We start from the raw sequence: 22,502 nt of genomic DNA, 5'->3' as shown, positions 1-22,502 counted from the left end.
CATTGCAGGACTTCAGCTGCCCCCGTCAGGGCCTCCTGGGCGCTGCGGGCCTTCCTGTGCATCATCTCTGCACCATTTTTCTGTCTGTGGTGCTGGGGATCCAGCCCAGCGCCTGGTGCATGCTGGGTAAGCACTGTACCACTGAGCCACACCCAACCCCCCCACACACCTGGCAGGGAGGGTCTACAACCCCTGATGCCACACAGAGGGGAAAATGACTTGCCCGAGGTGACGTGGCAGCAGACGTGGGACCTGAACCTTGGTCTTTCAAACTGTGCAGAGCCCTGAGTCTCACTCATTCTGTCCCAAGGCTTCCAGGCCACAGGGAGGGTCTGAGCAAGAGATGGACGTGAAGGAAGACTTGGAGATGGGACCAGAAGGTCCACCCTGGGGAGCCCTGAACCAAGAGTTAGCAGCAAGGGCCCAGGACTGATAGTAACTGTCCAGCTGTGTGTCTTTGGGCAAGTCGCTTCCCCTCTCTGGGCCTCAGTTAATATCTGTGAAGTCAGCATCTGGAATTCCCAGGGCAAGCTTATTACCCACGATGCCTTGCCCTGCACCCTCCTTGTGAGAGCTGCTGTCCAAGGTGCTAAGCTGCAGGCCCTGGAAGCCAGTGGCTTGGCCCACCTGTGTACCTGGCATCTAGGTCCTGCTCAGTAAATGGTGGCCATTTTGACCACCAATGATAGTCTCCTGGTATTCACAGTCCCTTCTGGTAGGGACTCACGTTTCCTGTCCCCAGAGTTCCCAGCCAATGGGAGCACGGCCCAGGTCAGCAGCAGCACCACGGTCCTGCCCCCCGCCTCCTCCCCTGGCAGGTGTGGCGGTCAGCTGTCCGTTGCTGTGACAGAATACCTGAGAAAAACAGAGGAGGAAAGGTCTATCTTGGCTCAGGGCTTCCGAGGTCTCAGATCTGTGGAGAGGCCGCACGTCAGGCAAGGGGCGTGTGGCAGGCCACGCTCTCACCTCCTGGTGGCCTGGGGTGGGTCAGAGAAGGCTCCAGGACACGCCCCCGTGACCTACTTCCTCCCACGAGGCCCCCCCTCCTGCAGTTTCCCCACTTCCTGGAGTCCCCCCAAATCACGACCCCCCCCCAGCGCTCCTGTCCTGGTCCCTTGTTCTCCCCTCAGCTGGCCTCCCTGCTGTCGGCCAAGGTCACCGTCACACATTAGCGCACGTTCCTGGAGTGACACGTCCCTGCTCGTTCCTGGAGGAGAGGACAGAGCGTGGGTTTTGAATTCTGACATGCGGATGGGGTCCGCCCGTGCCTTGTCCTCGCTGTGTGACCTTGGCCAGGTCCTTCCCCCTCTCTGAGCCCCCCTTGATGCTCAGCGGGTGTTTGTGGAGTTGGACCTTTCCGCCAGGTGACTTCAGGGCAGTTGAATGTGTCCCAGTCACCCTGAAGCCGGCAGCAGGCCCTGAGCCCCTCTGGTTGCTGAAGTTACTTTGTGCTACCCCCCTTCCCGGTGTGTGTCCCCTGACCGCCGGCCAGGCTCTGCTCTCCTCAGGTCTGTGTCCCCCACTAGGTCTTTCCGAGCTTCCCCAGTCCAGTAAATGCTTCCCGAGGTGGAGTTGACTCTAGTGCACCCAGAGAATGGACGTTCTCGGCAGGCTGGGAGGGCTTCCTGGAGGAGACGGGATTTTCCTCATCTTTTTTTTTTTTTCTAAGTCAGGGCTTGGATCCTAAGGGACTGAGGTCTGGTTGAGGTCAGATGTGACCTTGGCTGGAGTCCCCACCCCCACCCTTATCAGCAGGACGTCCACAGGCCTGGAGCTCTGAGGAGGTGACCAACAGGAGAGGCAGGAGGCGCAGCGGAGGGTGGGAGCCAGGGAGTGACTGGGTCCTGAACGACCCAGGAATTCGGCAAGGGGCTGGGCATGTGAGGTGGAGTCAAAGGGGACAGGAGGTGCAGGGGTAGGAGGTGGTCAGGTGGGCTGGCCCAGGGCAGGGGGTTCTGGGAATACCTCTCAGAATAGGAGAGTTGACTTTGACCGTGACCGGGGCCCTGGGGGAGGAAGACCTCGGCCAGGGTTAGTGCTGGAGTGGGCTGGGCATCTTGTTATGGTGGCCTCGTTCGCTCATGAGTGACCTCGGTCCTGGAAGTCGGTCTTGTGGCCCCGTTCTAGAGGCCAGAGTCGGTGTGGGACAGGTGGAGGCCCGGCCCAGTCACACGGCTGGCCAGGGCTGGGCCTGAACCCAGCGCGCTCTCTGTCTCTTGCCAACGATGGGACCTGGCTGGGTTGGGGGCAAGGGAAGAGGGGGAAAGTGAAACGGTCCTGCATCTGAATGCCCCCCAAACAGGAGTCCTGCCCAGCCCAGCGTGTCCCACTGAGGGGCCCGCCTAGCCACGGGAGTGTCTCTCCTGACAGCGGGAGTCCCAGTCGTTCCTGCATGTGGTCAGCTTCCTGGGTCCCAGGGCCTGGGCAATTGCTTCACTGCAGCGGGCCCCAGCCTGGTGGAGACTAGTACTGTGCACCCCCATTTTACAGATGAGGAAACTGAGGCCCAGAGAAGGGAAGTGGCTGGCCCCAGGTCACCCAGGCAGTGAGTGGCAAACACATGGTCAACCTGAGTCCCGGCCTTTGCCCTCACTCTCCTGGAGGCTGCCTGCCCGCCTGGGGGGCTTGGGTGGGTGGCCCCTCCTCAGGTGGCTCCTCTCAGCAGTCACCCGGCCAGTGGCCCTGGGGACCTGTGTGCAGCAGCAGGCAGCACGAGGCGGGCTCATTAGTGGCTCTGAAATGCCAGGCAGGCTCAGCCCGCTGGGCGGCCTCATCTATTATGCATCTGGTGGGCAGGACCCAGCGGGCACGGGCCAGGGAGCTGGCTGCTGCCTCCTGAGCCCACACCTGCCACCACCCCTGGGCAGCACCTGTCCTGTCCCCCTGGCCCAGCCGGAGCCTGGGGCCCACCGGGGACAGAGGCCTGGATGCGGCCCGAGCTCCTGCCTGCCATCGTCGCAGCCGCTTCTGAGAGGGGCTGGGATTTGGTCCCTGGGGCTGAGGCGGGCAGAGGAGGCCTGGATCTGAGATGCACCCGCTCCTGACTGCGGGTCGTCCCTGACTGAGCTACGAGGAACCACTGAGCGCCTACTGTGTGCCGGGCATGGTCGGGGGATTGCGAGGGAGTGGAAAATCAGCCAGCCTCGTGCCTGTCCTCGGGAGCTCAGCCTGGCCAGCACGTCCCTCCCGCGGGCCTCAGTTTGCTCACTGTGACATGGGGGCGGGTGGCAGGGACCCTCCCTAAATAGACAAGGAAACCAAACCTGGGAGTCGGGCGGGATCAGGAGGAGGGTGATGAGCTCCCAGGAAGCTTCTTCCTGCGCTCCCTGACCGCTTAGGGCCAGGGCCATTACGCCCGGGGTTAAGGCCGAGGGGACTGAGGCCGAGGGGCCGGTGGCCTGCTCAGCCTCCAGCAGAGCCGAGAGTGGAGCCTGAGCTGGCTGCTTGGCCCTGAGTGCGGCCACTCAGGAGAGGTGGCCCTGGAACCCAAACCTGAAGAGGGAGAGGAGCAGCCGTGAGAAGGGCCGGCAGGGTGGGGACAGGGGGCCCAGCCAGGAAGCCGCCGCATGGAGGCCGATGGCAGGAACCAGCTGGAACTCCCGAGAACAGTGACGTCGGGGTGGCTGGAGGGACGACGAGGCTGGGGTCAGGGGGCCTGGAGCAAGGCGCGGGGGTCAGGCTGAGCTGGGTCTGGCGGTCGGACAGGAGCTTGCGTGGCTCAGTGGCCGGCGTGGCCGGGCTCCTGGCTCCGCCACGTCTCAGAATCACAATCTGGGCCTCCTGGACACTGGAAGTGGAAGAGGCTCTGGGGGTCCACTTTTATGGCCCCTCACTTAGCAGCGGAATCCCGTCTAGTTCCTGCCCTTTTGACCATTAAAAAGAGCCTTCAAGCCGTGGGGGTGGCGCACGCCCGGAATCCCAGCGAACAGGAGGCTGAAGCGGGAGGATCGCAAGTTCAAAGCCGGCCTCAGCAACTTAGCAGGGCCCCAAGCAACTTAGTGAGACTCTGCGTTGAGATAAAAAATAAAAAGGGCTGGGGTGTATCTCAGTAGTTAGCACCCCTGGCTTCAGTCCCTGGTCCAAAAAAAAAAAAAAAGTGGAAGGTATGCTTTTTTTTAAAAAAAAAAAAATTTATTTATTTATGTTTGTTTTTATGTGGCGCTGAGGATCGAACCCACTGCCTCACAAGTGCCAGGCAAGCGCTCTACCACTGAGCCCCAACCCCAGCCCCTGTATCTTTTTTTTCAGGGTATGGTTGATGGTTGATTGTAAGAGTTAGGTCTATTTATTATGTAAAGCAGCTCATCACAGTCATTGTGAAGTTGGATAATACAGAAAATACACAGGAGAGTAGTCCAGGTGACATCTGTCCATTGACCATTTATGCATTAATAATAATAATAATAATAATAATAGTAATTTAAAACATGGGGGCTGGGGATGGAGCTCAGTGGTAAAGCGCCCCTGGGTTCAATGCCAGGACCAAAAAGAAAGGAGGAACCGCTTCCAGACACTCACACGGACTTTCACTTCCTCGCTGAGTGGCCTACCCCAATCTGCTTGGCCTCTCTGAGCATCAGATCCGTAACCAGGGAAACGGCGGGGCCTAGCCTGAATGCATCCAGTGTGGGTCCTGGGGAACGTTCTTCCCCTCCGTGAGGATTTGCATTTTGGAAGAAAAGGTTCATTGATCCAAAAGGAGCCTCTTGCGGGAAGCGTCAGGCCTGGGGCGGCTGGTGGAGTGCGCGAGGAGGAGGGGACCTCCTGACAGCTCGGATCCTGCGGGGGCTTTCAGGGTGTCCCCGGGAGCTGTTCACTCGCTCAGCGGGTCCATTCAACCAGCGGGGCTGGGGGACCCCTCAGAGGGCCCAACCCCGGGCCGGCGGATGGTGGGCACCCCCTCTTCTCGCGGACTCTCCTCGTTTTGTTTGGTTGGGGTCGTTGGGACTTGAACCCTGCCACTGAGCCACAGCCCCAGGCCTTTTTATTTCGAGACAGTCCTCACTAAATGGCCTCGAACTTGTGATCCTCCTGCCTCAGCCTCCCTTTGGGTGGCTCCTGCAGGACCCTCGGTCTAGAAAGGGCAATGAACATGGAGGCTGTTCTAACGGTGGTGACGGCGCTGACTGGGGTGACCTGGGTGCTGAGGCTCACAGAGCGGGTCGGGGGCTTCCCGGACAAGGTGACCATGTGGAAGTGGCCAGGTGCCTCGTGACAGAGCAGAGGAGAGACGGAGCCTGGTGGGGAGGAAGGCCAGTGCGAGAGAATGTTCCGGAAGAGGGGGCGGGAGGGCAGCCACGTGGAGGAGAGAGGCAGGGGGCGGTGTTGCTGGGCCTGAGATGGGCCTGGCAGGTGGCGGTGGCCGAGGCCCCTCTGGGACCTCCTGTGCTGTGCCCTGGAGGGATCCGGGCCCTAGGCTTCCGTGGGCATCTGTCCCCCCTCCTCCCCTACGTGGACTTGCCCTGTGACATGGGCCTGGTGGCTCTGGGGGCCCTGCTCCTGGTGGGGCTGCGGGCGCTGCCTGGGCCGCCCACCTGCTGAGCTCGGGGACTCGGTGGCTTCTCTGGGTTTTAGTCCCCTAGCCTTGAGAATGGGGACGGTGCGCGGCCACCGCGAGACCTGTCGCGGGGAGAGAGGAGAGCGCGGGTGCTGTGGCCTGCACCAGGACCTGGCACGAGCGAGCGCCTATAGGTCCCCGCTGTTGTGGCTGTTGCCATTGTCCCTGGCCTCAGTGGGGTGTGTCAGTAGCCCCCACCTCGGGGGAGGGCGAGGCGGGGAGGAGGTGCAGCAGCCGCTGTCCCCCACGGGCTGTGGGGGGGAGAAGCACGTGGACTCCGTGGTCTGTGGCAGTATCACTCTTCTCTGAGGCTCGTTTTCACACCTGGGGAGGACCCGCTCTGCTGTGCCGCTACAGTGATGCCCTTCTAGTGGGGTTTGATCTTTGGCCTGATCCACCTGTTTGCTGTGTGGCCTTAGCCTAGAGACTTAACCTCTCTGAATCTCGGTTTCCGTGCCTGCAAATAGGGATGATGTTTGCCTCATAGGATTCTCTCAAGGCTTCCACTGGCCATTTGTTCGTTCAGCAAATACTTATTGAGTCCCCATATTGAGCCAGGGACTTGTGTAAGAATTGGGGACAGATGCTACGGTCCCTTACTCCACACAGGTTACCTTTCAGTGTGGGGGACAGACGTAAAGGACAAATGACAGCAGACAGACAAGGTCATTTCAGATGGGGCTGGGTAGTGAGCGGCAGGGTGGAGTGAAGGGGCTGCCCTCACGGGCCACCTGGTGGTCCAGGCAGAGGCTGAGGCCACCTCCTCTCAGACCCATCAGGCCACAGGCAGGCCTGAGGGCAGGTGGGCCCTGTGGCTGGGCCCGCAGAAGCCGGGTCCCTGCGGGGAACCGTCGGTGGCACCTCCGCCGGCAGAGCCCGCTGCTTCCTCCAGTGCCCTGGCACGCAGACCCCAGGCCGTGTCAGGAGGGACCTGGGGTGGGGAAGGGGGCCCAGAGCCTCCGCCTTCCCTGGCCGCCCACCTGCCCACAGGGCCTCGGGGGGGGGACCCCTTGCGCATGGCCTCGCTCCCTCCCCACCCCTCCCTGGCCCTCGCCCGGGTGACAGCTTGGTCCTGCCCACAGACCCAGGCGCACACGTCACTCAGGCCGCAGACGGCCGTGGGGTGTTGACTGTCAACACACCAGAGTCCCCACCTGGGGACTCTGTGACATGGGTGCAGCCGACTGGCTGCCCAGGCTCCTGGGAGAGCAGGGCGGGGGCTTCTCCCAGCCTGGGGAGGGGACACCGGGAGGGGGGGACCAGGACAGGCGTGCGCCAGGCACAGTGTTGAGGACAGGAAGTGTGGAGGCCAGGAGGTCCAGGGGCTGAAAGGAGGCCTGCGAGGGAGGAGAGGCCAGAGGGGAGGTCGGAGCCGCAGGCTGTAGGCGGCTACGGGGAGGCACGTGGGGAGCCATTAGGCAGGTGGGTGGCGAGATGGCGCAGGCCACGCACACCCAGACACGCGCTGCCTCCCACACCCACTTCCCGGTCACGATCCCACCCACGGAGACGCAGAGCTGCAGGAAACCCGGCCCAACAAGTGTCGGCGCCGCGGCAGGACTGGCTCCCCCCTCGTTGGCACAGGCCTGTGGCACCCACGTGCAGCCATCGCCCTGGCCGCCGTGTGCCAGGGGGCTGTGCCAGGGGAGCCCCTTCACGTGCGCCAGCCGAATCCTCCAGCCCCGAGGGTCCCCGTTACTGACACCGTTTTACACCCGAGGAAGCTGAGGCTCAGAGAGGTGAGGGAACTCGCCCCAGGCCACACAGCGAGAGCTTGGCACAGCCGGGGTCTGAGCGCAGGGCTGTCTGACTTCCAGGTCTGTTGCTGGCCCACCCAGCCCACACCCGAGTGCCCATCTGCCCCTTCCCGAGCCCTCGCTGAGAAGACCATGAGTCACCTGCAAGGCCGAGTCCTTCCAGCAATGGACTGATCAGGACTGACCACTCTCTGGAGCTGCGGGGTGGGGGCTGGCAGCCCATGCCCACGTGCCCTCTGCCCGGGGGCCCTCGGTGCATGGTGCTGGTGGGGCCGGGCACCTGCCAGCTGGACAAAGCCAGAGCTGGACGCAGGGCCTGTGTTTGCATTTACAGATGAGGTGCACAGACTGTCCCTGCTCTGGTCGGGACAGCTGCTCTGTCTCTGCCTCACTTCTTCCTGGCCCTCGGGCCAGGCTGTCCCGTGCCTAGTGTAGGGGAGCGCCTGCACTCTGTCCCTCCTGCCTGGAGGACTTTGGTCGCGGTGCTGACCTCCTGGTGTCAGAGGAGCAGGGGTGACTCATGCAGCTTCCCAGAGGACGGAGACAGAGCCAGGTGCTCAGGGAGCGGGGCCCAGGACACACCCCGCCTTTGTTCCCCTGGTCCCCAGGCTGGCGCTCAGCCCCTGGCCTCTCCTGCTCCCCGACGCCAGGGTCTCCTGACCCCACCCAGGACTCCTGCTGCCTGGACTTGACGCGGAGCACAGAACACACCTGAACCCCCGGACCCCCGCACACGGACGGTGTTGTTGTCCCCGCTCCCTGGTTGGTCTCTGCAGTGCTGGGGCAAACCAGGGCCTCAGGCACGTGGGTGCCCACTTGCCCATCTTGTGGATGAGGCAACTGAGGCTCAGCGAGGGCACACGAGGCAGAGTGGCCAAACCAGGACTCCAGCCAGGCAGGCTGACCTCTGCTGCCTTTCCCGGAGGTGGCCTGTCGTTTACTGAGCACATACTATTTGCTCGGCTCCAGGCGAGTCAGGTGGTACCCAGGTCTGACTTATTCCCCATGACAATCTCCTCAGAGTAGGTCTTTACCAGCCCATTTTGCAGATGAAGAAATTGAGGTTCAGAGGAGGCTAAGGACCCCCTCTGCAGGGAAAAGCCCTTCTCCGGGTGCTGCCCTCCACCACGCCTCGGAGGGCCCGGTTCCAAGCTCCTGGTCATCCATGCGCCCTCAGTGGGCTGTCAGAGCTGGACCTCAGGGTCCTCTAGTCTGGGACCAGTTTCCAATGGAGACTGAGGCTGAGAGAGCTTATGGAGACCTCATGCTGCACACGGAGACTTAGAGACGGGACCAGGGCTTTCCTGAGTCTTCAGTTAGCAGATGGTGGCCTTGTTCTTCTCCTTGGTCTTGGTGGCCACCTCCACCCCCGGGCAGTCATGAGAGGCAGCGACTTCTGCTCAGCAGACTTACCTGGAGCCCATGAGGGGGTAAAGCCCAGCTTCAGTATCAACTAGGGTGTGTGTGTGGGGGGGGATGGATTCCACAAGGTCTCAGCACTGGAGGGTCCGCGCCTGGGTGGTAAGGCCAGAGGAGCCCCCAGGAAGAGCCGGAGGGTCGTCTGGATGGGACTGTTCTTTGAGGGCGGCAGGCCTGGCCCACCCACTCTAATGCCAACACGCAGCACCATTGTCTGCCCAGAGTGGGCATCGGATCCTGCCTTCTGAATGGATGGCTGAGCACAGGAATGAAGGGCAGACGGGGGCAGGGCTGGTGGCATGGGCGAGTGAGCCAGCAGCGGAATGCAGGAGCTCCGAGGGACAGTGTGGCCGGCGGGGGTGTGGGGGACACGTGGAGATGGCTGTAATGCTGTGGGGGGGCCTTCGGGTGCTGGGGGGCACCCTGGCAGCCCCTGTGCTGGGTGCTGAGGGGAGGGTCGGGGTGGCGCCAGCTTGCACTTCAGCTGTGACCCTGGGCAAGCCACCGTGTCCGCTGGGGTTCTGCCGTGTCCCTGGTGGCAGGGGACGGGATGACCTGTCTAGGCTCCCGGGAGGCTGTCAGGTGAAGGCCGTTTATAAACTGTAAAGTGCGGTGCTGGGAGAGCAGGTGTGGGTTCTCCCAGCAGGAGGAGGCCCCCGCCCTGTGGCCAGGCCATTTGAGTCCCAGGGGAGGGGAGGAGTCTGTCCTTGCAGTTTCTGGGGAGCGGGGAGGGTCAGGCTTCGGCACAGTCCAGCTGGGCTCTGGCCACCTGGTGGGAAAGGTGAGCCCTGGGCAGGCAGCAGGTGGACGGCTGGCCTGGTCCCGGGTGCTGAGGTCCCGTGACCTCCCCTCTGAGCTGCCAACTTGTTTGCTTAGCAGGCTGCGGCCTGGCCCAGCTCCGGGATCCGGGTGTCTAGGCCCTGGGCCAGCGTGGGGCGAGGGCCCTGTGCCGCCTGCCTCCTGACCCGCTCTGCCCAGCTCGGAGCCCTGAGCCCCTTCCCTTGCCCACGGGGCCCTGGCAGCTCTGCCGCCTGGTCCCTGTGAGCCCCTGGCCCTCCTCGGAGCCTCTGCCTGCTCACCTCTGACGCCCGCCCTCCCTCTGGGGACTGTCACAAAGATTAAGTGACAACACAGTGTCACTGCCAAACAAGCCTGCTCTGTCCCTTCCCCACCTGCCCCCTTCTCCAGACCTGGCAGAGCTCAAAGGTGCCTGGGAGTGACCTGGCCTGGGTCCCAGGTGGGCCTGGGGCGGCGGCGGGACGTCCCCTCAAGACCTGGCTTTGGACACTGCTCGCCTGCTGTCCCCGGCCTCCTTCCCGGGCTGGCTGGTGGAGGTCTGAGGACAGTGTGCCTCTGTGGCCCCCAGATGAGGCAGCTCCAGGGCAGGGCGTGGCTGTGGCTTCGATCAGAGTCCCCCAGATCCGGTGTCAGTGGCTGGGGAACCCCGGCTCCAGCCGTCCCTGGATAGGAGTGTCCGTCACAGCCAGTGCCCCTTCCTGGGGCCCCTCTGCCTCCAGGTGTCTCCAGCAGGTGGAGCCAGGAAGACCCAAGGGACATGCCCTGGGCCTCCCCCACCTGGCCTCTGCTGCAGGCTGGCCTCCGCCCTCCGCCCAGCCTGGCCGGGTCCTTCTGCGCTCTCCCTTCATCGGCTCCCTGGGCCCCCCTCGGCCTCCTGGGTCTGGCTCCCTGAACTGGGTGCTGAGGGGCTCCTCAGGGTGCAGCACCCCCTGCTCCCAGACATGGTCTTCCGGCCTGACGGTCACAGGTCACCTGTTTCAAAACGTGAGCGTGTCACCAGGGAGAAGAGAAAGACAGGAACCCCAGCAGAGGGGACAGCAAGTTCAAAAGCTTAGCCTTTTGGGGACACCTGCAGCGAGGGAGGCTGGGACAGGGTGGGTAGCCACGGACAGGAGCAGGGATGTTGATAGGACAGGCAGAGACTGGGAGGGAGGCTCAGCAGGGCCAGACCCGCCTGGGGACCCCGTCCAGAGCTATGGGCACCCGGGCCAGCGGGGCGGCCCCCAGGTTGGCTTCTCCAGGAGTGACCAACAGTGGCACCCGCAAGTCCCTCTCCAGCGTCTCCCGTCCCTACCACACAGGTGCCTCGGCCAGCCCCAGCGCCTAGCTGGCTTGCAGGTGGGACACGCCCCAGGACTGCATCCTGTCACCTGTCTTTGGTGTCCCCGGCTACCTCCCCGCGGCCTGGGTTGGACGCTGCTGTCTGGCAGCGCGTGGACCCCTCCGAGGGCCGCATCCTCCCGTGGCATTCGGCTCTGGGTGGGTGGAGGCCCTGGGCTCCCTTCTGGGGACTGTCCCTCGCTGGGTCACCATGAGGTGGCGGTTCCACTCCCCCGGCCTCAGTGTGCCCTCCCGGGAATTGGGGACCCTGGCCACCGCCTTATCTCCCACTCCAGTTCCGGTGAGAGTCCCAGGAGGGCAGATAAAGAGGGCTTTGAAGAGTACAAAGAGCCCTTCTCACGAAGGTGCCATTATTATTGTTACCTTGATGCGGAGATAAGGGAGGGAGGAGGCACCGTGACAGTTGCCAAGACACCCGCGAGCTGCGAGCAGCGGCTTCCGGCCTGGCCCCTCCCCCCACGCCCTGCCTCTCCCGTTCCCAGGGAAAAAGCTGGGTGCTGTATCGGGAGGGAGCTGGGGCCGGCTGGCCGGTGGCCAGGCAGCTGCAGGGCTCAAGGTGACCCCAGAATGTGCCTGGCTTGGACTCAGGTTGGCTCTGGCTTCCCCGGTGACCTTGGACAAGTCCCCTGTTCCCTGGCTGCTGCCTTTTCCTGAGGCGGCAGTGGGTAGGTGTCCAGGCCAGATCCTGCAGGGTTGCAGCTGGGCCTTGGTGGTGGCAGCAAGACTCGGCTGAGCTAGGGAGGTCACTGGGGAGCAGGGAGCCTCAGTGGAAGGCAGCTGGGATGGCTGCCCTTTCCTGGCTGTGTGACCTTGGGTTCATCCCTTAACCTCTCTGAGCCTCAGTTTCCCCATCTGGATAAAAGGTTGATAAAGTCCCACCTCAGAAAGCCTCTGCAGTGGTGGAAGGAGATAATACCTGCATGAACTACAGGGTGCCACTGGGGTCACGCAGAGGGGATGGAGGAGGGACAGCTGCCGTGTCCTGGCCTGCTCTGGGCTCCTCCCAGATGTGGTAACTGGAAAAATGCAAAGCATTTTAGGCTGAGCTGGCCATGGGGTCAGAGGGGATTTGAGAGAAGTGAGAGGGGACAGAGACTTGAGGGACCTCATGTGAACAGAATGTGGGGACAGAAGGCAGGGTGGGTTAGGAGAGAGACTTCGCTTTCTGACCAGGGAAGACAGTGACCGAGTGGGAGGAGGTCCCAGGAGCCAGAGGCAGAGGGGATGGAGGGGCGGGCAGGAGGGAGGGTGGAGGAGGGGAGCCTGGTGGAGGGGTGGTGGCATGGGAGGAGGTGAGAGGCGGGCAGGGTAGTGTTGAAGGCCCACATGGATACCCAGACGGTCAGTGTCCAGTCCTTGGACTTTCACTGACTGTGTGTGACTGTGGCCTTGGGCAAGTTACTTAACCTCTCTGTCCTATTCCTTCATCCTGCAGATGAGGGTTCAGGGAGTGCACACAAGTCCAGTCACGGGTGGAGCCCGCCCCCAGCAGCGTAGCAAGGGCCCTGGCGGCCATTGTCCCTGGTACTATTACTTGCCTTGTTGAGCGGCTGTGTTCCCGGCTGGAGTCGGGCAGGCGGGGCCCACAGGCTGGCCACCTGCGTTTTGAAGTTCAGGTCTGGACCTGGCGTTGGGTCCAGAGGCCTGCGGTGTCTCATTAACTTGACCTTGGGCGAGTCGATGCCCCTTCTGAGCCTCGGTTTCCCCATGTGCCAGGCAGGTGGCATCTGAGTGATTCAACAAAGCGCAAGGCACAGAGTAGGTGGTGGCTTTTGTCATTACTGTCCCGCTGCCCTTCAGGGCCGGGGAGGAATTTCCTCCTCAGCCCCATCCTGCTGCCCCCCCTGCCCTGCCCTTTAGGCTCAGTCCTGGCCTTTTAGGTGGACTTCCGGGCGGGGCGGGGGGAGGGCTGGGTGCTCCCTGCAGGGGGCAGGAGTCTGGCCAACAGGAACTAGAGCCAAGAGGCCAGGCTCAGGGTCCCAGGTGGACGCTGAGCCCCAGAGCCTTGAGCGAGCCTTGGTCCTGTGCCAACATGAGCGATCCCGCGGGAAGTGGCCCCTGGACGCGGGAAGGCAGGCCGAGGTCTCTGGAGGGAAGTGCGGCAGGAGCTGGCCTGCAGTGGCCAGCGTCTGAGCCTGGGCTGAGAAGGGTGGACGGGGGTACCACTCAACTAGGCTGACCCGGGGCAGCAGCCACCACACAGGGCCACTCAGGACAGCGGTCCCCACCGTGAAGGGCGCCTGGCTTCTCCGAGACTCCAACCCCAGGACTTCCTGGCCCCCGGGCAGCCTCTGCTGTCCACCCCTAGTGCTGTCCCTATTCACTCCGGGGCACATGCTTTAAATTCCAGCTCTGTCACCACTAGTAGGAGCGGTGGCTTTGGCTCTCTGAGCCTCTGTTTCTCTATCGGTAAAAATGAGGATAAATGCCACCAACCTTCCAGCAGGGGACAGGGGAGCGGGCGTCTGACACGGCGGACACAGTTCCGGGCCCACAGCAGGTCTCGACAGGGCCCCTGTGGGTCCCAGGGGAGTTTGCCTGGACATCTCCATGGGGCTCTGTCCAGCCCCGCCCCCGTCTCCAGCCTCTCGCCACGTGGGTGCACCCTGGCACCCAGGAAGTGCTCACAGTCCTCAGTGACCCCCTGCTGCCGCCTCACTCCGTCCGTCATTGAGCAAATGTTTAATGGGACCCTAACGGGGAGACCCACTGGTTCCCGGGGATGAGTGAGGCCGAAAGCGTCCGTGGGCCGAGGCCCTGTGGGTGGACTGTTTTGGCACCTCGGGGTGAGAGGGTGTGTCTTCAACTCACGCTTCGCGTGGTCAGTGCCCGGGAATCCCTCCCCCACAACGATGCCAGCGGCTTGAAATGCCACCAGAGCCATCCTTTGGGGTCAAGCGCTGTCTAGAACAGACCTCCTTTCAAGACGCCAGCACCCCTGGGAGGCAGGCCCTGGCACCAAGCAGGGCCGGGTGGCTCCTGCGGGTGGGGGAGTCCGAGGGGGCTCAGAGCTGCCTGGGCATCTCCTTGCTGGCCTGGGTTCCCCAGGGCCGGTCCCTCTTGGGGCGTGGCGGTCCTAGCTCTGCCTGACTCAAGTCTGCCACAGGCCACTGAGGAGTGTCTGGGAGGTGACTCACCCTGGCGGGACCAGCCTCGCTCCATGGGACCTGGGTGGGGGTGTGGCCACGTCAGGGTGGCCCTGGGCGGCAGCGGAAGCTGGGCCTGCTCTCCCGGCCCCAGGCTCCCTGGATGCTGGGAACCTCTGGGCACTTCCTCCCCTTGACCCCAGAGATGGCCTCGCAGGCTTCCCAGGGTGACAGGCACGGACGCCACCCTCTCCAGGCCTGCTCCCTTTCCTGGGTGGGGGTGGGAGAGCTGTGGGTGTGGCTGGAGCCCCACAAGTCACACGGCTTCACACGGCCGTGTGACCCTTGGGCACATCCGGGTCCTGCAAAGTGGGAAGACCAGTGTGGCGAGGAGGCTGTGTCCTCTGGCCTGGAGGGAGGGCTCGGCACAGGGCCCAGCCTGCAGTGGCCCAGCCAGCGGCTGTTGTCATGAGCAGGGCAGTAGCCGCTGGCCTGAGGTGGTGACTCCCTGAAGCATGGGGTGGTGAGTGAGTAGAGGCTGGGCACCTATTTTTCCAGAAGCCTCAGCCTCCACTGCCCTCCTCTCTGCCCGCCCCAGTCTCCCCGTCTTCAGATGGGCCGTGGACATCCTGTGACTGGAGTCCTGATGGAGAGACTCTGCCCACACTTCTGGTCTCTGGGAAGGAGAGCCTGCTTCACAGTCCTGTTCTCGAAGCCCCTCTCCTCCCTCCCCCCCTGGGAAGCCCAGGACACTTGCTCCATGGAGTCTATCTCCCTTCAGCTCCCCCAGCTCTGAGGGGACTTCCTCCCAGAGTTCCCAAATCCCTCAACTTGGGGCCATCCCTGACCTCAGAATCTTCTTCTCTTCTAGGAGGAGTGATGGGCAGAACCAGCGCTTCCCTCAGGCACTAGACCTGTCACAAGTGGACTTAGTTCCCTCTCATCCTACTTCACTCTACCCTAAGGTAAATGTCCTCCTCCACACCTACTGCCCCTTTCCTGGCCAGTGCTGGGCAATGATGAAGAATGGCTACTGGTCAGATATAAAATGTGTGGGTAGATGCTGCTGGGATTTAACCCAAAGGGATACCACTCCTGACCCCTGAGTGGCCTGTATAATCTGAGAGGTTGAACCCAGGTCTGGAGAAGTGTCCAAGGAAGTGGCTTAGGGCTGTCAACTGGCCACCCAGCTCTTATCTTCACCATGAACAGTCCCCTCCACGTCCTCACCTGTGCTCAGGAGAAGGGCAGCAGCTGCCTGACAGTGCACTGTGCAGACCGAAGGGCACGCCACGGTGCCCACAAGGCAGCCCAGGCACGATACCTGGCCTGCAGCAAGAGCCTTGTAAGTGAGGCTGTTCCTCTTATTACCATCACCAAGGTTTTCCAGCTTCTGATTAGTGCCAAACCTTGGACTTGGCCCCAAAGGCCCAGAAATCAACCTAGCACAGGCCCTGCCCTCAAGGAACCACGGTCTGGTAAAGAGATAAAGGACCGAGCAGCTTGTGCAGGTGTGAAGTGCCAGCCAGACCCACCAGTGCTCCCCGAGGTCCACCACGGCTGGCCGAGAGCTTAGTGCTCGCCTGCAGTATCTTGCCTTACTCTCCAGCCATTAGTGCTGTGCCACAGCTACCGTCATTAGTCCCATCTGGCAGACGAGGAGACTGAGGTTCAGGAAGGTTGTGTTACTAGCCCACAGCCCTGCAGGTGGGGTGTGGTGGGGCCAGGACTGAAGGTCTCCTGCTCTCTAGGGAGGGCACTGTGTAGCTTTACAGCTGTGGACAGACATCCTGCCGGGATCAGATGTTCGGAAAGGTGAACGGGGGTCTTCCCAAGGTCATGTGGCCAGGAAGTAGCAGAAGCAGGATTGACTAAGCTCCTTTCTGATAGCACTGGCCTGGAGTAAGGGCCAGGCTCCTCTCCCGGCTGGGAGGGCAGATGGCCACGGGATGGAGTCCACGTGTGGAGACACCACCTTCACGGGGGTCCCAGGCAGAGGTGCTAGTGGTGGCAGAAGGGCGTTCTTGAGACCCTCTCTTGGTTTCTCTGCTTGGTAACCGCCCAGGACTGGCCTGTGTGGATTCCAGGGCTCAGCACAGAAGGAGAGACTCAGTGGCAGCTGCTCGCAGAGACACTGGTTCATGAATGAGGCCCTCGGCCCCTGTCCAGGAGGAGGCCTGGCTTCTCTCCAATGGCTGCACACCCCGGACTGTGGCTTCCCCTGCTGGCCCTCAGTCATCCTGACTGGGAAGGAGGGTTGCAGCAGCCCATTGTCCTTCGTCCTGCCTCTCAGACAGCCTGGGGTGGGGCTTCCCGTATCAGTGCTGAGCCGCCTCTCCTCAGGCCTCCTGGCCCCTGCCCAGTCTGGTGGGCAGCCTCTGTTTGTATCAGCAGAGCCTAGACTGTGGGTCCAAGTCACCCCATCCCTACCCCAGAATCAAGCCTAGTTTGTGGATCATCTTCCTTTGACAGGGAGGGAATCAGGCTCAGAAAGGTTGAGTGATTCATCTGGGGTCCCCAGCAAGCCAGCGGTAGGCTGAAGGAACACAAGCCTGGGACACATTCTCCATTTCTCCCCCAGTATCTCTGAATCTGCACCTTTCTAACATTGATGGAACCAATCTGAGGAACAGGTGACCTCCCCAGGGCTTCTATCCTCATCCGTATAATGGGTCTGACAGTTCCTTCCCCACCCACCGTGCCGGCCCGCCATTGGACATTCTGTGAAAATATTTTGGAAGGCAGAAATCAGGAAGCTGAACTGTTACAGCACAATTGCTGACAGACACGGAGCAGGGACATTGCCTTCTCACTTGAAGAGACAGTGAACTACCCAGGGCCCTCCTGCTCCCTACAGGGGTTTCTCCACTCAGGGGTTTGGAAATCTGCACACAGGTACATACCCGGCCTATTGCACCTAGGTACAGGGGCACAGTGACAGATGAAGCACACAGATACAGCCACCCACTGTAAATGTACTCAGGGACTTTCACACACACACATGTGCAAGAGATACACATGTATACACACACACACACACACACACACACAGGCATTCCCACGCACTCAGAAACACAATATGTCCATGTACACACAGCCAGGTCAGCCTGTTTGTGCACACCCTCCTGTCCACCTGGAACACAGAGATCTGGTGTTGCAAGCAGGTCTCACCTTCCCCAGGGCCAGTGTGGGAATGGATATTCCTCTGGCTGCATTTCAATGGGTGCCCGGAAGTGTGCAGGCCTGGAAGTGGTTGTGTAAATCAATATTTGCTGCTGTTAATTATTAAAACCAAAGCTACTCTGTGTCTGGAACACACATCTTGGAGTTTCTGCCGGCTGTGGGGCCCAAACCTGACCCCGGGCCAAGTCTGGGGTGGGGGAGGAGAGAGCACACTTTGCCTTCTTTCCAGGATCCCTTGGCCTGGAGGGATGGAGGTGGTGGGCAGCTGCTGGCGGCTCTTCTGGGGAGCTGCAGAGAGGTCCGGTAATGGGCTGGTGGGTAGCCCTGCCCCTGCAGCACCAAGCAGCTGGTTTTGACTTGGCCACAGAACAGGAAGCATTTGCTACTTTCCCAACATCTGTCTGGAGGAGGGGTTTGCAAGGCCCAGCTGCTATACAGTGGCTCCATCAGGTCAGGACATCTCACAAGGTCAGCTGGGAGGACCTGAAGAGGCTTCATATTTTACTGACGGTTAAACTGAGACCCAGAGAGTGGCAAGGACTCATACCACCTAGCAAACTGCAGCAAGGCCAGAGCTAGAACCCATATGTCCTGAAGCCCACTTAAATCCTCTCGTCCATACCACCCAGCACTGTGGCAATCTCCCCCAGGGTAGGGGACAGCTAGGGCTTTGGGAAGAGGGGGTATAGGCCAGTCAGCCACTGTCAGGCTGGGGAAGAGGTGTGGGGAGAGGGGAGAGGCCCTAAATAACAGCTCCAGGCCCTTCCTAGCTGTGTGGTCCTGGGCAAGCTATTTCACCTCTCCGGAACAGTTTCCTCATTGCATAATGGGGATGACATTTGAAACTCCTGGGTTATGGCGAGATGGTGAGATGTGCAAAGGGCCCGCATTAACTAAGTGCTCACGAAAAGTCCTGTCTCCAGGTAACCTCTCCTCCTCCTGCCCCGGCTTCACAGCCCGTCCAAAGTAGCTCGTCAGGAGGCCCCGAGTCGGGTACCCAGAGTCTGGGAAGACACACCAGACGGGGTGCCCCCGGGAGCTCAACTCGCAGCCAGCTTCCAGCGCGCCACCCGGAGAGCGCAGGCGCAGTGTCTGCGGCCGCGGGCGGGGCCGCACCGGGGGCGGGGCCTCTGTGTCCCCGCCCCGGGCCGCCGCAGCCCCGCCCCGGCCCCGCGCCGCCGGTACCTGGCGCCCCGCCCCCTCCGGGCCCGGCCGCGGGGCAAGCCCAGCGCAGGCAGCTCCGCCGCCGCGGGAACCCGGAGCGCGGAGCCTGGCGCTGCGGGGCCCGGGCCGGGGCGCGCGTGGCCGGAGCCGGCCGGGCCAGCCGAAGCGCCGGCGGGCCGGGGGCCGGGCCGGGCTCGGGATGGCGCAGCCGCGGCCCCCAGCGCCCCAAGGCCGTCCTCGGAGGGGCTCGCTGCCGGTGGGGGCCGGCTGGCAGGTGAGGACCGGGCGGGGGCGTCCCGGCGGAGGGGGATCCCGGGCCGAGTCGGCCCGACTTCTCTGGAGCGCGGCAGCTGTGCCCGAGGCAGGGCGGGTGTGTTAGCTTCTGGGCTGACACCGGCCACGGCGGCCAAGGGCGCACCCCGCTCAGGGGTCTGGGCCTGGGGTTCTTCCTGCTGCTACCCCCGAAACTGTGGCCCCGGGGTACAGTGGCACTGCGTGTGAGTCCTGCCATCGGGGCCACTTTATGTCTTCCCTGCCAGGTTTGGGGATCCTAATGTCAGAGTGTAACTTTGTGGTGGTGCTCAAGTGAGGTGGGGACCCCCTTCCGGGCCACATCATTCCCAGCCTTCCATTGCCATGTGTCAGGGCGTCTGCTGCTGCTGCTGCCTGTGCGGCTGTAACTGTAGGTGTCACTTGTTGCTGTGTACACTCAGGGTGACAGGACCATGTGTCAGTGTTTATGGGAGTGATTCTCGTTAGTGCAACAAGGCATTGCATTTCATTGTCCTACCTGTTAGGTCACCCTGAGTGGGGTCTCTGGAGGTCATTAAAGTGCCCCCAACTGCTGGAACCACGGGGGAATGGGAGGTTGTCTGACTCTGCCCAGGTGCCAGTGTTGCTGTCCCAAAGAGTGTGGAGTTGACAGGCGTGTCTGGTAACTGCCCATGGAATCATCTCTTCTCCACTCAGGTCTTGGGTGTGGCTGTGTGACCATGAGGTGGGTCTCCTGGGGACTCCCGAGGTGGACTTCAGAAGATGTCTTGTTCTGTGGGCAGGCTTCAGAGCTTGCACATGCGGTGTTTGTGTCTCGTGACCTTTAGCGCAGTGTGTGTGTGTGTGTGTGTGTGTGTGTGTGTGTGTACATGGGAGGAGGGAGGTGACTTGGGTGGATGGGGGATGCAGGGCTTTGTCCCTCCTGTGGACATTAATGACCTTGGAGTTGCCCCTGTGCAGCCTCCTTTGCTCAGAACTCTCGTGCCTGTTGTGGGATGGGGTCTGTTGTGTCTATTGCACAGCGTGTGTGGCCAGATGGGGAAAGGGGACTCTGTGTCCCTGACAACCTGTCCCCCAGAGTGCATGTCACTGTGTCTTGGTCTCAGGAGGGTGGTTTTGTGATGTTCATGCTGCGTCACGTGCGGTACAGGGTGCAGAACTCACAGGTGTGGGTTTGCTCTAGTCTGGTTTGCTCTAGTCTTGTGGTCCGTGGATTTGTGTGTGTGTGTGTGTAAATTGGTGTGCTGTTGTGTAACTCAGGATGTCAATATGTGTATTTGTGTGTTCATATAGAGCTCTAAGAATCACTGTACCTAGACACCATGTGTGTGTGTGTGTGTGTGCATAAAACATGTAGTGTGCTGGGAGAATAAGTATTGGTGTCAAGCTCTGTGAGTCTGAGCAGGAGAGGGAGAGATTGTGTGTATGTGTGCACGTGTGCATATATTTCCTGTTGTACAACCCCATAGCATGGGTGTGTGAGCTCAGGCAGTGCCCCCACTGGGCAGCAGGAACTGTTGGAGCCTTGGAAGGGTTGGGGGAGGGGCACCACCAGAGACTCTAGGGGTTTTCCAGCCCCAGCCCCAGCCCTGCCAGCCGCCACTGGGCATCCTTGCCGCCTTCCAGGAAGGTTCTCAGGGAGTTGGCGCTGGAGAGGCCCATGCTGCCAGGCAGCTGGCAGATGCTGATTAACCCTGCGTGTACCCTGGCTAGCTTCAGGACAGGCTGGCTTGGGCATGAGAGGGCGCCAGTGGGCTCAGGCACAGGTGTGAGGCCATCGGGCACCTCAGCATCCTCTGCAGCAGGGCCCCCACCCCACATTGTTGGGTTGTGTGAGCGGCGGCCGGTGGCCTGGGTTGACTGTCCTCTTCCTGGAGACGGAATCATGGCCCTTCCTTCTCATTCCACCTGGGCTCATCTCTGGGGCTGGCACCAGGGGCATTTCTCAGGGGCCTGTCCTGGCAGTGCCAACCTTGCAATGGCATGAAGGGGATCTGTCCCTCCCCAAGGGTCACGGCCTCCTCCCTAGGAAAAAGGACTGAGTGGGGTGGGCTCCCTGGGACCCAGGACCTGGGTGTGGGCTCACCTCCATTGGCAGTTGGCCAAGTCCTGTGCGGCAGCCCCCTCCTGTGATGCCTGCTGCACCCCGTCTTGCTGCCTCGAGCCCTGGTGGCTGGTCAGAACTGAGGGGATCAGGAAGGCTGGGGTTGGGGAGACTCTTGGGGTTGACAGGGCCAGCTGGGCCACCTCGGGACTGACCTGCCTTCCCGTCTCTGTTGCAGAACACAGATCTGTTTGAGATGATTGAAAAGATGCAGGTGAGGACGCTGGAGACGCCTGCCCTTGGAGCCACCGAGCTGGCTGGGCTGGAAGTGGGGGCCCTTTCAGTATTTCTAGCCCTACCTCTTTCTGAGGACAGGCCAGGAGTCTTCGATAGACCATGTCAGGAGAAGATGGTGGCAGTTTTTGTCCAGAGTCCTGTCTGGGGGTCCCGTGGAAGAGGGGACCTCTCTGAGGACCCACCCAGGCTCCCAGCTCCCTTCCCTGTGTAGGTCCCCTGCAGGGCTGCATCAGCTCAGCTCACCCTCACCCCATAAGAGGCATCACAGCTGGGCTGGACCCCAGGCAGAATGACGGAGGGGACAGATGCCAGGGTGCCTGTCAGCCAGAGCTGCGCTGCTGTGGGGGAGCTGTTAAGGATCCGGGCAGCCTGGGGAGCAGCTCTACCCCTGCCGCACCCCTGCCACCCTCGTCCAGTCCTGGTCTCCCAGGCCCTCGTCTGTGTCTTGTGTGGGCGTGTGTCGGGGGAGATGGGTGGGAGGGTGGTGGCGTGGGGGTGGCTCACAGAAGCCTGAGGAGCCTTGCCTGACGTCAGCTCACCCTCCCCAGCCCTGCTCTTTCCTGCCTCTCTCCGTCTCCACCTCCTCCCCCTCTGGATGATGCAGTGGCCCCCTCCCCACGCTCACACATGGGCCTGCGCACGCACCCCTGCCCCCACTCCCAGCAGCACGTGCATTCCTGAACAGAGCCCCCGCCCCTCCCTGCTGCGCTGGCTCTTCAGAGGGGCCTGAGGCATGAGCTGGCCAGCACCCTACCCTGGGAGTGCCCGTCCTGCTCCCCACGTCCAGGGCTCTCCCAGGGCTTCCCTTCCACAGGGGCAGGAGCGCAGGAGAGCGAGCCTTCCACACATGGAAGGGCGCCTGGCAGCAGGTGGGGGTGTAATGGGTGATGCCTTGTCTTTCAGGGAAGCAGGATGGATGAACAGCGATGCTCCTTCCCGCCACCCCTCAAAGTAGGTGAAGCAGCCTGACCTCTGCAGCAGAGGTCAGCAGAGGTCCCCCCTGCGGGCTGGGGGAAGGGCTCCATGTGGCGCCACAGCCACCCAGTTGCGAAGGGTCTTACTGTGTGCCTTGTGCTGGGCCCTGGGTGGCCACTGCCCCAAGAGCTCTGAGTCCTGGAGCTCCTCCCTGCCCACCGCCCTGCTGCCCTTGGTCGCCCCTCCAGGCAGCTTCCCTGACCCTCTTCCGTCCGCAGCTGCAGAAAGACCCGCCCAGGAGGGGCCTTGGCTCCTGGTGATGTGGGACCCATCAACCCTAGAGGACTGAATGGCCCTAGAAGACACAGCTGGGCTTGGGGGCGTGGGCCCAGAGCTAAGCAGGCTCCTGGGCAGCAAGCCAGCTGCCTCTTCAGGTCCAGGGGTCTCAGAGTATGGTGCTCAGATCAGCGGCCTCCGGTCATCTGGGAGCATGGGGATGCCAGTCCCCGGGTGCCACCTGCCTGGCTGCACCAAGAACTGGTGTGAGGCGCAGCACCCTGTGTCTTCCAGGCCTCCTGGTGGCCCAGAGTCCTCCTCCGGGAGGCAAGAGCCTCCTTTCCCCAGGCAGAGTGAACCCAGAAGACCCAGCACTCAGCCTGGCCTGCCTC

The 22,502-nt window shown here is 62.1% G+C and overlaps 1 protein-coding gene and 1 long non-coding RNA gene across 14 annotated transcripts in view; one reads left to right on the top strand and one right to left on the bottom strand.

The window, feature by feature from the left end:
- Positions 1-22,502, top strand: part of Rap1gap (RAP1 GTPase activating protein) — a 56,477-nt gene that overhangs the window by 16,982 nt on the left and 16,993 nt on the right. For 10 of the 13 annotated variants that reach the window (XR_013427566.1, XR_013427565.1, XR_013427563.1 and 7 more), the window contains 3 exons: positions 14,830-14,923; positions 20,861-20,896; positions 21,823-21,870. Coding sequence is in view for 9 of the 13 variants with exons in the window: in XM_078025532.1 (XP_077881658.1) it covers positions 14,830-14,923; positions 20,861-20,896; positions 21,823-21,870 (178 nt within the window). In the remaining 4 variants the exon portion in view is untranslated. Of the gene's footprint in view, positions 1-14,829; positions 14,924-18,378; positions 18,580-20,860; positions 20,897-21,822; positions 21,871-22,502 lie in introns of those variants that run through there. The other 3 variants (XR_013427564.1, XM_078025535.1, XM_078025536.1) reach the window with 3 other exon arrangements.
- Positions 4,355-12,062, bottom strand: LOC144367923 (uncharacterized). The gene is made up of 2 exons (XR_013427567.1): positions 11,789-12,062; positions 4,355-10,503 (listed from the first exon to the last, which is right to left on the bottom strand). It is a non-coding gene; the product is annotated as an uncharacterized LOC144367923 (long non-coding RNA).

This window comes from Ictidomys tridecemlineatus, chromosome 11 (genome assembly GCF_052094955.1).
Source record: "Ictidomys tridecemlineatus isolate mIctTri1 chromosome 11, mIctTri1.hap1, whole genome shotgun sequence".
NCBI lineage: Eukaryota > Metazoa > Chordata > Mammalia > Rodentia > Sciuridae > Ictidomys > Ictidomys tridecemlineatus.
This window is presented reverse-complemented; position numbering and strand designations above follow the sequence as displayed.